This window comes from Hylobates moloch, unplaced genomic scaffold, assembly GCF_009828535.3.
Source record: "Hylobates moloch isolate HMO894 unplaced genomic scaffold, HMol_V3 SCAFFOLD_5, whole genome shotgun sequence".
Taxonomy (NCBI): domain Eukaryota; kingdom Metazoa; phylum Chordata; class Mammalia; order Primates; family Hylobatidae; genus Hylobates; species Hylobates moloch.
This window is the reverse complement of record NW_026652280.1, coordinates 94,974,750-94,990,812: the sequence shown is the minus strand read 5'-3', so window position 1 is coordinate 94,990,812 and position 16,063 is coordinate 94,974,750. Positions and strand designations below refer to the sequence as shown.

Below are 16,063 nucleotides of genomic sequence, written 5' to 3'. Positions count from 1 at the left end.
CCTCCGTGTCTCTCATCAGCCCTGGTCTAAGCCCTTTGGCTCTCGGAGCTGCAGAACCCCCTGCACTGGGGAGGAACAATTGCAGGACTCCTGCGCTTCCAGTGCCTTCCTTGTTGCTTTCCTGTGGCCTCTCCCAGAGGTGGCCAGGAGAGTTGAGATTAGGAGGTGTTGCTGGGTGGTGGGAACAGCTTCTTCTGGACATGTCAGGCTGCAGTCTCCAGAGCTCCTGGAGTGGGAAGAAAGGCCACACTCTGATGTGACCATCTCCTCTATCCTGTTCCTTTGCAGAAAACAGCACCAACAACTCCACTGGCCAGTCTCGGGCTGTAATCGCAGCGGCAGCTCGGAGGCGGGACAACAGTCACAATGAGTACTACTATGAGGAGGCTGAGCATGAGCGAAGGGTGCGCAAGAGGAGGGCCAGGTGGGTCCCTGGGGGAGAAGAGGAGAGGAGGTGCTTGTTGGATGAATGGGGAGAGGAAGACCAAGGAACTTCTGTAACTGCTGGAAATATAGAGCAATGATGACATGAGTTGGGGGTGTGTGCTTGTTTTCCATTGCTGCCCTAACATATTACCATAAACTTAGCAGCTGTGAAACAGCACACATTGATTATCTCCCAGTTCCATGAGTCAGGTGCAGGCTGGCTGGAGGCTGTGCTCAGGACTCACAGGCTGAAATCAAGAGGACTCTCATCTGAGCCTATGCTTTCTCTTTCAAGCTCATTATTATGGGGAGAATTCAGTGCCTTGTCACATAGCCCTATAGGCAGTTTACATGATGGTAGTGCACTTTTTTTTTCCAGCAGAAACAGGTCTCTGACCTCTGCCACCAGCTGGAGATAACGCTGGTTTTAAAGAGCTCATGCGATTAGATCAGGCCCTACAGGACAGTCTTCTTTTTTTTTTTTTTTTTGAGACGGAGTCTCGCTCTGTCGCCCAGGCTAGAGTGCAGTGGCGCAATCTCGGCTCACTGCAAGCTCCGCCTCCCGGGTTCACGCCATTCTCCTGCCTCAGCCTCTCCGAGTAGCTGGGACTACAGGCGCCCGCCACTGCACCCGGCTAATTTTTTGTATTTTTAGTAGAGACGGGGTTTCACCGTGGTCTCGATCTCCTGACCTCGTGATCCGCCCGCCTCGGCCTCCCAAAGTGCTGGGATTACAAGCGTGAGCCACCGCGCCCGGCCAGGACAGTCTTCTTTTAAGGCCACTGACTTGGCACATTAATTACATCTGCAAAATGTACCAAGATTGTTGTCTAATGAGGGGATGGAAGTCTGGTAGAAGTGGAGGGTATCTTTGAATTCTGACTGCCACAGTGGGGTAGGGACCCAATAAAGGGATGTGAGCTTTACCTGCAACAGCACGGACTCAGGCTAGGCTAGCCTGCCTGCCAGTAGATCTTGAGGGGACTCACCAGATGGTGCTTTTGTTGCCTTCAGAAAATGAGGTTTTAGTGCCTATATTTTGGTAAATTCTTAAATGCCATCCTAGCTTCTCCCTTTCCCTATTCATATGATTAAGTGAATTTAGTCAACCCTGAAGAATCTTACCTGGTGCCTACTCTGCCTGGTTCCATCTTGGTCTGTTGAGAGTTCCCTGAGGGAGAAGCAGAGTGCCTCGGGACTTGACCACGCACCTGCCCTCCGCCCCATCTCCCACACAAACTCCAGGCTTCAAGGGCAAGAGGTAGCCCTTACCCTGTTCCTATATGAGGCTGGCATCCCCTGTAGTAGAACAAAGATCACCAACTCCATTTCTGTGGCATTCCAACCTATCTCTAATTGTCTTGGAAATGGCCCTCATGGGAAGGAAACCAGTGATGTCCCTACCCCTTTACCTTCTGCCCTGACTAGGGTCATCCAATCTCCTGTGCTGCCACCACCATTTTTGGCACATAGAGGACTCTTTCCTTTCCCTATTACCTTGCTTGTAACCAGGAGCAAACTTTTTCCTTTGTGAGATAAAAGGATCTTTTCAAAGGGAATTTATTGAGAAATGTAGGGGAAGCAAGAGAATAAAGAAAAAAAATGATAGACATACACAGATCCACACCTATATACCCAGAGTCCCATCTGAAATGACTCAAGTTCCTGGGTTCCTGGGTTCTGCATAGAAGGCCTCACCTACTTTCTTTGTCCTGTCACTTTAGGCTGGTCCTGCTCTTAGGCCAGGGGGCTTTTATTTTGGTTTTTGGACTTGAAGTGCAGATAATTGCATTTATTGCTCTTTTCAGCTTCTAACATATTGTCATTATAGAGTTTTTCATGGTTCTTTATTCTGTTTCTTCTTTTCCTCCAGTTCCCACTTTTACTCCAGCCCCACATTTTAGGCATCCTGTTGAGTGTGTCTGATTTCCTTAAAAGCTATATGTATCCTTGTGCAAAGTTAGTGTTAGTGTAGTGATCTTTGTTGGTGTTGGTATGTGTGTCTGTATGCTTTTTTTTTTTTTTTTTTTTTTTGAGATAAGAGTCTTGCTCTGTCCCCCAGGCTGGAGTGCAGTGGCGTGATCTCGGCTCACTGCAACCTCTGCCTCCTGGGTTCAAGTAATTCTCCTGCCTCAGCCTCCCCAGTAGCTGGGATTACAGATGCACACCACCATGCCCAGCTAATTTTTGTATTTTTAGTAGAGATGGGGTTTTGCCATGTTGGCCAGGCTGGTCTCGAACTCCTGACCTCAGGTGATCCGCCTGCCTCAGCCTCCCAAAGTGCTGGGATTACAAGCATGAGCCACCGCACCCAGCCATCTATATGCTTTTAATGTAAATGGATTTTTTTTCCTGCCTCCTCCTTAACACTGCGTTTTTGAGATTCATCATCCAAGTTGTCTGTACATCTAGTTTGTTGCATCTTTTTGCTGCACAGTAGTTCGTGGAATACTCCCAACATCCTATCCAATATTTGGTTTATAGTTACCTTCTTTCTTTTTTCCATTTTGATGGAAAAGTAATATTTTACTAACATTTTCATTTGCATCTCTCTAATTGCTAGCCAGTAACTACTTCGTATATCTTTTAGCCTTTCAGTCCTCTTGTGAATTTTCTGTTCACTTCCTTTGCCCTTTTTTCTCTAGGTTTCCTGTCTTTTTCTTCTGGATAGAAATTGTAGCAAATTCTTTGCATGTTCTAGATATGAATCCCGTGTTGGTTTTAGGTGTTTATATTTTCCCCAACTCCATCAGATGTCAGTTAATGTTGCCCATGCTATCCTGGTTGAATAGAAATCTATCATTTTGATGTAATCATATCTATTAATTGTTGACCCAATGGAGTATGATTTGGGGGTCTTATTTAAGAAGGTTTTCCTTAAAGTTTGATGGAATGCTTTGTCTTTCCTATAGCACAGTTCCTAGTTGTCTCTCTGGGTTTGACACTAGGTTTGCCCTCTGAGTCCCTGGGCTGGGTCCACTGAACTCTGTGGCTGTTTACTGTTCCCAGTGGGAGAAAGGCACTATTGCCCCTGGCTTTGTATTGCTTTGGGTGAGCACAAAGGCCTGACCTCATTCAGGCTGCTGGAGTGTTGAAGCTAGGGGAGAGGAGTGGGGTGGGCGAAAGAGGTGGGCATCTGGCCCAGTCCCCTCCTGTCCCCTAGGCTTGTAGTGGCGGTGGAGGAGGCCTTCACTCACATTAAGCGGCTGCAGGAAGAGGAGCAGAAGAACCCCAGGGAGGTGATGGACCCCCGGGAGGCAGCCCAAGCCATCTTCGCATCCATGGCCCGTGCCATGCAGAAGTACCTTCGGACCACCAAGCAGCAGCCCTACCACACCATGGAGAGCATCCTGCAACACCTTGAATTCTGCATCACGCATGACATGACGCCCAAGGTAGGCCTGCCCTGCTGCCAGCATCCTTCCTCCTTCCCCAGCTCCTCTTCTTTCCCACCTTCGTTTTCCCTTATTCTCTCACTACTTTCCTCACTGTCCACCTCATTTCTCTCTCCTCACCACCTCCTCTTTATAATCTTCTCTCTCATTCCTATTCCACCTGCCCCATCTGTGTGGGGTGAAGTCTTTAGGTGGATGAGGAGAAGGGAGTCCTCAGGACCATTTTGGGGATGGCTGAGACTTAGTTCTCATCTCTGTGAGGGCTCTGAAATTACCAGATCCAAAGGCCCACTTTCACCCCCATTACCCTCTTCACCTCCACTAGCTGGTCTTGGCTTTGTGTTATTTTGAGCCGTTGCCAACCCTCAACTCTATTGCCAGCTTCCTAGAATTGCTTTCCCTGAGCCACCCTTGGTGAGCAGGTAACTAAAGATGTTGCACTTTAACCTTGACACCTCTGGCTCCCTCCTAGTGCAGACCTGCTTGGCACGAATCATACAAGTTGTGTGGGAAGGAAGGAAGAATGAGGGAGGGCTTGCCCAGGTCACAGCCTAGTGCAGGGAGAAGAGCAGCAGATGGGGGTCAGGGGAGCCGATTCAGTCTTACCTGATGAGCCACATCCCCCTGTGCACTCCGGCTTCTTCATTTATAAAATGAGGGTCTGAAGCAGATGATCTAAGGCCCCTTCCTGCTGTAACATTCTGAGGTTCTAGTTCATATGCATAGAGTGAGCTCAGGGACGTCCTTGTTGTCTTTGGAAACTATGCCCCAGGGAATGAAGGATAGTGGGTAGATGACAGAGATTCTTATGCAGCCCCTTCTTTCCACTTCAGGCCTTCTTGGAGCGATACTTGGCAGCTGGACCTACCATCCAGTACCACAAGGAACGCTGGCTGGCCAAACAGTGGACATTGGTGAGCGAGGAGCCAGTGACCAACGGGCTCAAGGATGGCATCATTTTCCTCTTAAAACGCCAGGACTTCAGCCTGGTGGTCAGCACCAAGAAGGTCCCATTCTTCAAACTCTCCGAGGAATTTGTGGATCCCAAGTCGCACAAGTTTGTCATGAGGCTGCAGTCTGAGACCTCAGTGTGACTGTGCAACAGCAGGGGGAGTGGGAAACTCGGGGGCTCCTGAGGGGGTGGGAGGGGGCTTGGTTCTCAGGCCCAGCCACATTCCTGCCACCCTTCTTCTTCTTGCTCTTTTTTTTTTTTTACTTGAATTAACGTACCCCCACCTTCTCGCCTTGCTTCTTCCTTATTTTACCCCATGTGAACCTGGAGAGACCATCCTGCTGTCAACAGTACCTGGGAAGGATCCCCCTGCACCCCCAGTAACTTTTGTATTACTCTAGGCCTGCAGGAATCAGTGCCTCTCTCCTTCTTTCCCTAGTCTTTTCCCAGATTACAGTCTCTCCTGAAATGGCACAGGCCCTGCTGATTGTACCTTCCCCTCCTGAGCCCCGACTCACAAACCCAAGTTCTTACAGCATTTCTCTTCAGTGGCCCAACAGGGTTTCTCTGGGGCACATGGACATGACTCTGGAGAGCCACAGTGCCAAACTCTCCAGGGCAGCAACTGGCCCTCCTGTCCCTCACCCCAGTCACAACAAACCCTGGGTTCTAGGGCAGGGATACTCCTGCCACACAGCCCGAGTTAGAAATCTCCTTGCTAGGAGCATTTGCTTCCACATATATTTAGAGCAAAGAAGGATCCCATCCCTTTCCCAGAAATCTCCACCTAATGTTTTTGGTTTGTATGGTCATGTGACCATAGACAAACAAGTGGAAACCCTCTGTGACCACTATTCCAGGGACTTAGGGGAAGGTACCTTTCTTCCAATGTGTCTTTCCTAGGTAGCCCCTGAGGAGGAGGGCTGAATAGATCCCTGAGGTTTTGGAGAGACCCCCATCACTGACTCCTGCTCCCTGACCCTACCCTCACTTTCGTCCCCGCTCTTCCCAGTGAAGGATGGTATGTAGACTCCTGTACAGACTTAGTGGCTTGCAGACCCTGACCTGGCCCCTGTGGTCTTAGACAAATGTTTTTATTTTTGTCACCAGCCACCCCTGTCCTGCTGCCTTCTCTCGACTCCAGAGACCTGTTGCCTCATCTCTTTTGGGGAAGAGCCGGCAGCTCCTCCTCATCCCCTGCCTTAAGTCCAGTTCTTTGCCTCAGGGGTCTCGTTTCCTTGGCCTTCCAGGGTCCCCACCGCTTTTCTCCCTGCCTGATTCTCTGAGCTCTGGGCTCCGTCTGTGTTGGGTTGAGGGACAAGGATTACTGCCTTTTGTAGGTACTTCACCCCTCACCCCATTTTAGCTTCCATAGTCTTTGCACCAAATCCAAATTTTTGATAATTTAAATCTCATTTTGGGCAAAATTTGCTGGCCCTCTAATAAATATTTTCAATATAAATCTGAGACTTTGACTCAGACATTTTTGCCAAGGAGAATAGATTAGGAAGTACCCGTATGCATCCAGCCAGGATCCACATGGAGGACCTTTCCAATGGCTGCAATGACTAGGCCATTCCTCTGAGTAACTCACAGTGTCCCTTTGTAGGCCCTTCTTTTCCCTGAAAGACTCGTTGGTACTTACCTTGCAGAGCACATCCTGGGATAAGATCCCCAGGCTCTCACCTGGGAGTCTCCCGCTCTGTGTAGCGCCAGCCCTGGGAATGATGGAGCCTAGTGATTGGGGTTTCTTCTGCTGCCCTTTCTGCAAAAGTTCACTTGTTCACCCACCACATGCTAGAGAGGGGCTCATTGGCCAATGCTTACCTTGTCCCCAAAGGGGTGGGTTGTGGAGCTCACTTAGGCAGGGCCTCTGGCTGGGGCCAGGGTGACAAGATAGGCCTGTATGAAATACGTCCTGTTCTGGGGGTCTGTCTCTTTTCTTCTCTTCAAAAACTTTGTGTCAGAGGAGTCCCTTCTGAGTCACATAAATACCTCACTATCCTGGAAAACAGGGCCTGGATGGTGACTGGGGTCATTGCCTTTGTGGACAGGATGGAGTGTGGTGTGGTCTGAGGAACAGGTTGGGGTGGGGGAGAGGGAAAGGATTTGGGATCTTAGTTGCTGCCCTAGGTTAGGGGCTGGGGAGTGTTTATTTTAAGATCCTTTCATGATTTTAATCACTGTGATTTTTTTTCATTCCCCTTTCCTAAAAAAAAAAGAATTTTTTCCTCCAACTCTCTAAGCACTAAGGGCTGTGCCTGAGAATGGTAGCATTTTGGTCTTTTGCTTCAGAACTGTGGTATCTTTGTCTTCTTTCATTATTATTATTATTATTATTACTATTTTTTTAAAAATGTCAGGATGAATTGTCAGACATATGGCCATGTGTTTGTCCTCTGCTTCTCCTCTGTGGGAAGTTGTCTCCATGCTGTGAACTGCTGTGGGGTGTGCAGCTGACTCAGTCCCTCTGAGCAGTTTCCCCACTGTGTCTGTCCCATCATGCGCTGGATCTGCTCATTCTCCTGCTGTGGGGGTGTGCCCACCTCTTACCCCCTTGACACCATAGGGCTGCTGTGGCTGGGCCTCGCCAGCACTGTCATTTGTGTGACTCATGGCATCCTCGTACATCCCCACCGTGCCCAGCAGGCCTTCCTTTTCACCACCTTGGAACGCTTCCCTTTCCTCCCTCCACACCAGGACGCTGTGCCTCAGTCCTTCACCTACCTCGCCACTCTGCCACTGTCCCCATTGGTCCTTTCTCCTAAACTGATCTTTGTGCTCTCTGTTTTTTCTTGTTTATTTCCCTCTTGTCTCTCATCTTTTCTTCCCATTCCCCTCCCATTTCAGCCCTTAACTTTTCTCTTTCCCATCTCCACTCAGTATTCCAATGGCAAACCCTGATGTAACACCTGCGATGAGACATCGGACTCTCCAGAACTTTCTCATCTGACATGTCTTTTTCCCAGGGTTCGTACTTCTCTTCTCCTCCATTGGTCCCAGGCGAACACCCCTGTTCCTCTGTGGTGTCTGTCAGTCTGTCTGTCTTGTCCTTCCTCTGCCCTTCCCACGGGGCAGTATCTGCTGATGGATTCAGTCCTGGTGTGTGATTGCTGTGATTTGTTCTTCTGTGCGCAAAAGGAAGAGAGCTTTTTGAGTCCCTTCCAAGTGAGATTGTAAATGTAGAATTTTCCACTGTTGGATCTAGATTTTTTTTTCTTTTTTGGGGGGGGTTACAGAGCTGAGACCTTGTGCATGCATGTAGAAAATTGTAAAATGTAAATTTTTTTTAATATATAAAGAGCTTGTTTCTACAGTTTGCAGTGGATCTAAACAGTACAGCAATTTTAGGGTTTTTTTCTTAAACATAGGAACTAAAACTGTACAAATTTTTTTTATATAAAATAAAGACATTTGACTTTTGTGGGGGCATTCTGTTGCTTTTCTTTCTTTACAGGAATGGGAGCAAATGAGGGCCGGGGAATAATGAATATATACTCCTTGTTAGGGAGGGAATGGGCAGGAGGGGGCAGTGTGCGCTCATCATTGCTCTGCAGGCCTTCAGGGTGTGTTGGAGAGAAATGGGAAAATGAAAAAGGAAATTGCTTATTCCGAATCCTGATTCTAAAGAGAGAGAAACGAGAATGTGAGGACTCAACCACTTCCTGGTGTAGTTGTCAGGATAGAGAAAGAAAGATTACTTCCTGGGTCCACCCCTCCTGAGCAAGCTTGTGTCTGTATGGCCTCTAGGGCAGGAGTGGGATTCTAAAACGTCTTTCTAAAACATAAAGTGCCATAGGAATTTCAGGGGATAGTTGAGATTTCAGTCAATGGTGACAGCCCATCACAATTCATTGAGACAAGTTTCTGTAGTATATATCTTAGTTCTAAATATGTAGAGAGTTCATTGCTCCGTTGTCACTCTAATGCATATAATCGGGTATTAAAATCATCCTCAAGAGATTGGGTCCCTTCTCCCAGTCTTACCTGGACCTGACCTTCTCTGTGACTTTGGGCAAGATGCTTAGCATGTAAACAGCCTACTAAGGTTAAAAACAAGCATTTCTGTATGGAGGTGGCCTATTCACTAGATTTCCTCCTCCTCTCCCCTGCCTCATGCTCTGCCAGGCTCTGGGGATGCAAAGGCAAGAGAGGCTCCATCCTGGAGGATGACCCAGTTTACAGGGGTGACAGGCCGGGTGACCCTAGTGCAAGGCTTCATGGCATGTTCTCAGGCAGAGTGTAGACAAGCCCTGGCTGGATTCCAAGGAGCTCGGGGAGTTTCCTTCAACAAATCTAGGAAGTTTGTTTAAGATTCAAGACGGGGGAACACACTCACCTTGAGATTACATTTTGTTCATCTAAGTATTCCTAGAATTGAAACCAGTTCCTCGCATATAGTTGGTGCTCAATAAAAAATTATTTCATGAATAATGAACTTAACAACTAACAATACAATAGGGGCTCATGAAAGGGATCATATACTTGCTTCTCCCTTTAAAATTGCACTCCAGTCTTTCTCATGTGAAAACAAACAAAAATACTTCCCTTGAAACTGCATCCCCATTCTCACGGCTCTGTTCTTTCTGTAACAAGGTTTGTAGAATAGTTTCACTTGCTGTTTTCAGTTCATTTCAGAGTCAACTTGTGACTTACATTGTGACCAAATTTCTACCTTAGCATGCCTCTGAAATTATTCTTGTTCTCAACAGCCAAGTATAGTAAATACCTTTTAAGTTTATTCTTTATTTAGTGCCTATGATGTTCCCAGCCTGATACTAAAGTACTTTCTCTGGTAAAGATACTGGATATGGTCCTGCCCTCGCTGAGCTAACCTTGGTGGACCCTTGAGGAGCCTAGTTAACCTCAGGGACCTCCTCTTGTAATGCTGGCCCCAGGAATTCATAGATTTAAAGCCAGACCTCAATATTTGATTGATAAGATCATATTTTCTCTAGAGGTTTGCTGCAAGCAAAAGTGATAATCCTGACCATTTGTCATGCAGCAAAAGGTATTTGTAACTTGTCTGAAAGGATGTGTTTTCCGTGGAAGTTTACACAGCACTAAAGTTAGGGACCCAGCTTGGTGGATTGTCAGGTTCATGCCTGGGACTTCATGACATTATATGTGATTGTATGTGATTACATATGCTGCCCATGTGTGATTTTTGTTTTTTAGCCTTTGCCTTTGAAATACAGCCGAGAGGGGGAACTGGGGGCTGGGGCTCTGGATGAGGAGACATAAAGATCTTTAGACCGAGGTCTCAGTGATTTGTTATTAGTTTTTTATTTTTTAATTTTAATTTTTTTGTTACTATTTTTGTTTGTTTGGGATAGTTTAATGGCTTCTACAGACTGAAAGTCAGCTTGCTTAAAGTAACCCTTGGCTTTTTTGTTACTTTAAGCATATGAAAGTAATGCTCTTCCAATTGCCAGGAAGGATGGGGTAGGGGAAAGTCAGCCTTTCGAAAACCACTGCAGCATTAGTGTACACATGGTCACGGAAGATGCTAGAGAGATAATAAAGGACCACCTACGTAGTAAACCTTGGAGAATAGTCATCCCTGTCCAGCTCCCCAGTTTCTTTTTAGGCTGAGAATGGGGTCCATTTCCCTTGGTACAAAGGGCAGGGCAGACAGGACATCCTACCTGCTCATAACAGTGAATGCCACATTTAAGTATGTAGAATAGTGGGAGAAGGTATTGGTTTAGAGTTGGGAAACCAGGCCAAGGCATTGGCTTCTCTCATTTCATCTCAGCAAGTTTTGGGGGCACACTTACTGTGTGGTAGGCATTGTGATACAAAGATAAATAAAACATTGGCCCCCTCCCCTTGGAGCTCATGGGACTTTTGCTAGATAAGTTGGGAAATTTTATTTTGTCATATGTTGGAGGCAACCCGAGGAAGTACACTATTTTCCTGGAGATGGTAAAATACCATCTGTAAAATGCAGACTGAAGCCAACAGTGTGTGAGGGTATTGAGCCTGATATGTAAACTATTTTGATGTCACTTCTCAAAAGTAGCCATCTGTACTCTGATACCCTGTAAGGGGAATGACTTTGGTTATAAGGTTATAAAAATTAGGAGTATGGCTGGGCACAGTGGCTCACATTTATAATCCCAGCACTTTGGGAGGCCGAGGCGGGTGGATCACCTGAGGTCAGGAGTTCGAGACTAGCCTGGCCAAGATGGTAAAACCCCGTCTCTACTAATAATACAAAAATTAGCTGGGCGTGGTGGCACATGCCTGTAATCTCAGGCATTCAACATGGTGAACCCCCCGTCTCTACTATAAATACAAAAATTATTTTGGTAGAATGCGCCTGTAATTCCAACAACTCGGGAGGACAAGGCATGAGAATTGTTTGAACCCGGGAGGTGGAGGCTGCAGTAAGCTGAGATTGTGCCACTGCACTCCAGCCTGGGCAACAGAGCAAGACTCCATCTCAAAAATAAATAAATAAATAAATAAATAAATAAATAAATAAATAAATAAAAATAAATAAATTACAAACAAACTCTACTCGGGAGGCTGAGGCAAGAGAATCACTCGAACCCGGGAGGCAAAGGTTGTGGTGAGCCAAGACTGGGCCATTGCACTCCAGCCTGGGTGAGAAGAGCGAAACTCTGTCTCAAAAAAAAAAAAAAAAAAAAAGAAAAAAGAAAAAAATTAGGAATATGAGATCTTCGGTTGTGTCTTGTCCCTTCTTGCTTTTGGGCACAATTAGGTCATGCTGCTGCTTCACTTAGGGTAAGTATGTGGTTAAAAGTATGTGGTTGTAGGATTTTTAGGGCAGTGGAACTACTGTGTATGTGCTATAAATGTGGATATTTGGCATTATAAGTTTTTCCAAACCCATAGGACACACAGTACCAGTAGTGAAGCCTAATGTAAATTGTGAGCTTTGAGTGATTAATTGGAACAAATGTACCACTCTGGTGGGGGATGTAGATAATGGGAGAGTCCATGCAAGTGTAGGGGCAGGGCATGTATAAAAAATCCCTGTACCTTCCACTCAATTTTCACGTGAAACTAAAACTACTCTAAAAAGTCTGTTTACATTTCAGGTCAGGAGTTCGAGACCAGCCTGGCCAACATAGTGAACCCCCCGTCTCTACTATAAATACAGAAATTATTTTGGTAGAATGCACCTGTAATTCCAGCAACTCAGGACGTCAAGGCATGAGAATCGTTTGCACCCGGGAGGTGGAGGCTGCAGTAAGCTGACATTGTGCCACTGCACTCCAGCCCAGGCAACAGAGCAAGACTCCATCTCAAAAATAAATAAATAAATAAATAAATTACAAACAAACTCTATTTAAAAAAACCTGACTAAGAAGACATCAAGCACAACTTTACCTAGTTCTAGACACCACTCTAGTAATAAAAGTGATAGTATTATAGGTACTTGTGATTCAGGGGGAAAGTGTGCAGGTGTGTGCTGTTTCCCTTGAATCCCTTAACAGTGTCACTATGGAGTTTGGAAATCTGTTAAAGACCACTGAAGAGGAAGCTGAAGCTCCGTTGGTCCATCAATAATACTGTGACAACCAAAAATTTGCATGAGGGGACTTAAATGAGTCAGGAAACATGTGATTTAACTTAGTGAAGATTTTCGCTCCTTTTAAGTTCCTGTTAATGTTAGTTCTCTTTGACATACGTATGTGTGATTTTAGGGTGGGGTTGGCTGGGATGGTTTTTACTGTAATAAAGAACACTTGTTGAAGGACTTCTTGTCTTCTGTCAGTTTACTTATATCTTAACACAGTACCTCTGGCCTCAAAGATGGAATCCAGCTAAAGTGAAAGCAGATCCAAACTGTATCAGCAGGGAAAGCTGACCTTGTAGATTTCATTTTCAGTGACTGGTATGAGATTGTGTAATTCAGGTTTGGAGCATATTGAAGAATTCAACACTGGGCAACCTTTTTCCTGGAATTGAAATGTTCATCGGGTTTTTACTCTGTCTTGAAATAGGTCCCCAAAATAGAGTTTTTCAAACTTTAATGGTGCGTATAGCAAGTGTACTAATCACTTGAGGATTATGTGAAATACAGACCCTGATTCAACAGGTCTGGGGTAGGGTCTGAGTTTCTTCATTTCGAACAGGTGCCCAGGTGTCTTAGTCAGCTCAGGCTGCTGTAACAAAATACCATAGACTGACTGGATGGCTTAAAATCCAGAAATTTCTTCCTCATAGTTCTTGAGGCTGGAAGTCCGAGATTGGGCTGGCAAGCATGGTTGGGATCTGATGAGGGATCTCTTCTTGGCTTGTAGGATGATGCCTTCTTGCTGTGCCCTCACATGGCAGAGAGAGAGAGAGAGACAGAGAGAGAGAGAAGAGAGAGAGACAGTGAGAGAGCCAGGTTTCTTATGTCTCTTCTTATAAGGGCACTAATTCCATCACGAGGGCCCTAGTCTCATAACCTCATCTAAATCTTAATTACCTCCCAAAGGCCGCATCTCCAAATAACATCAAATTGAGGGTTAGGCTTCAACATATGCATTCTGGGGCAACACAGTATAAAGCACCAGGTGCTTCTGCTGCTGCTGTTGTACAGACCTTATTTTGAGTAGCAAGGCCCTAAAAGAAGCTTAATATACCACTGACAATTTGAGGGTCCTAAACACGCCTTACTTAACTCTAAGATAATTGATGCAAGAGATCAAAATTGTTAAGACGTCTAAATTTTATGAATGTAATAAATAGGTAAGGTCATTGTTGCTCATGCTATAAAATTGTACCACCTGTATCAAATTGTGATTTTATGAGAATCTTAAATGATATGTTGTGAGATAAGCCTTACGTGTGGAGTTTATACAAAAGCAGTTCAGTAGGCAACTTAACTGATCCAATAAGACGTTAATAATGACACAAAAAAGGGCCAAGATGAGATCTTATCACTAAAGGCCACAGAAATTAAAGGAGCAGTTTACAATATAAATTATCTTTGGCTAGAAATTTTTTGCCAACATGACTGTATTAGTCCATTCTCCTGCTGCTGTGAAGAAATACCCAAAACTGGTTTAATTGACTCAGTTTCTCACGGCTGGGGAGGCCCCAGGAAACTTGCAATTCTGGTGGAAGGGGAAGCAAACACATCCTTCTTCACTTTGCAGCAGGAGAGAGATGAGAGCCAAAATGCTGCCAGTCTCTTTGCATTGCAAGAGTGACATTTACTTCAGTTCTTAACCAGTTCCTCATCTCCATTTGAGAACACCTCAGCCTGGACTTCATTGTCCATATCACTATCAGCATTTTGGTCAAAGCCATTCAACAAGTCTCTAGGAACTTCCAACCTTTCCCACATTTTCTTGTCTTCTGAGCCCTCCAAGTCTCTAGGAAGTTCCAAACTTTCCTGTTTTTTTCTGAGCCCTCCAAACTGTTTTAACGTCTGCCTGTTACCCAGTTCCAAAGTCACTTCCACATAATTGGATATCCTTATAGCAGTACCCCACTCTCTGTGGTACCAATTTACTGTATTAGTCTGTTTTCATGCTGCTATGAAGATATACTCAAGGCTGGATAATTTATAAAGAAAAGAGGTTTAATTGTCTCACAGTTCCTCATGACTAGGGAAGCCTCAGGAAACTTACAATCATGGCAGAAGGCAAAACAGGCATGTCTTACACGGCGGCAGGTGAGAGAAGTGAGTGCCAACTGAAGGGGGCGGCCCCTTATCAAACCTTCAGATCTTGTGAGAACTCACTATCATGAGAACAGCATGAGGGTAACCACCCCCACGATTCAATTATCTCCATCTGGTCCCTCCTATGGCACATGAGGATTATGGGAACTACAATTTAAGATGAGATTTGGGTGGGGACTCAGCCAAACCATATCAATGACCAATAGAACAGGAAATTCATGAGTTTTACCATATTTAGATAGTTTCAGACAAGGTGACTTAATGTACTTCAATATTTGCATTAATTGCTATGGGTATAGAATGAAAGTGTGAACCTTGACTATCTGAGACAGGTCTCGGTTAATTTAGAAACTTTACTTTTCCAAGGTTGAGGACACACACCCATGACACAGCCTCAGGAGGTCTTGATGCCACGTGCCCAAGGTGGTCAGAATACAGTTTGGTTTTATACATTTTAGGGAGAGATGAGACGTTAATCAGCATATGTAAGATGAACATTGGTTTGGTCTGGAAAAGGCAGGACAACTTGAAGCAAAGGTGGGGCAACTCAAAGTGAGGAGGGGGGCTTCCAGGTCACAGGTAGATAAGAGACAAATGGTTGCATTCTTTTGAATTTTTGATTAGCCTCTCGGAAGGAGGCAATCAGATATGCATTTATCTCAGTGAGAAGAGGGGTGACTTTGAATAGAATGGGAGGCAGGTTTGCTTCCCTTGAGGCAACCTGTCCTCGCTTGACTTTGCCATTTAGCTTAGTGATTTTGGGGCCCCAAGATTTATTTTCCTTTCACAAAAGTAACATCATTTTTCAATAACTGTAGGTAGCATCATATACCAATAATTTAGAAATATCTTCTCAAGTTTCTTTGCCCAAGTGGTGGTCACTGTACAAACTTCAAGATCTTAATGATCTTGTAGTTAAATGTTGCTGGAAGCTGTCTTATCTGTGTTTAGTGTTTTTCACTCATTCTGTCATTTAACCAATATTTGTTGAGCACCTTCTGTGTGCCAGAAGCTATGCTAGGTATTGGTGGCACGGCAATGAATAACACGGATATAGTCTTTGTTCTCAGATAGTAATCACTTAATTTCAAAAGTGATGAATGTAGTGATGAAGTATAGGGGACTGCGGGATCTTACAGTAGGAACCTCACCAAGGTTGTCGGGAAAGGTTTCCTTGAAATAAAGGATGGGGCACAACATCTTTTTGACTAGGAAGAGCTTCCTCATTCTCTTTAATAACAGAACTCTATCCAAGTAATTGCTGTCTAAAAATTGAGTGTCAAAATAATTGGACCTTGGAAGTTGTCAAAAGATTTTTGAGAAGGCTAGCAAGGATGTATAGCAAGGGGAATGCTTGTACACTGTTGGTGGGAATGTCAATTAGTACAGCCGCTATGTAGAACAGTATGGAGTTTCCTCAAATAACTAAAAACAGAACTACTATATGATCCAGCAATCCCACTGCTGGGGTATGCCCAGAGAAAGGAAATCAGTATATCGAAGAGATATCTGCACTCCCATGTTTATGGTGGTACTATTTATGATAGCCAACATATGGAAGCAACCTAAATGTCCATCAATGGAGGAATGCATAAAGGAAATGTGGTACATATATACAATGGAATTCTGTTATTTGCA

The 16,063-nt window shown here is 45.0% G+C and overlaps 1 protein-coding gene across 1 annotated transcript in view; it reads left to right on the top strand.

Annotated features, from left to right (window-relative positions):
- Positions 1-8,197, top strand: part of VANGL2 (VANGL planar cell polarity protein 2) — a 28,404-nt gene extending 20,207 nt beyond the window's left edge. Inside the window, exons 6-8 of the mRNA XM_032153980.2 lie at positions 289-424; positions 3,590-3,821; positions 4,655-8,197. Coding sequence (XP_032009871.1) covers positions 289-424; positions 3,590-3,821; positions 4,655-4,915 — 629 coding nt within the window. The 3' untranslated portion in view covers positions 4,916-8,197. The remainder of the gene's footprint in view (positions 1-288; positions 425-3,589; positions 3,822-4,654) is intronic.
- The last annotated feature ends 7,866 nt before the right edge of the window (positions 8,198-16,063 follow it).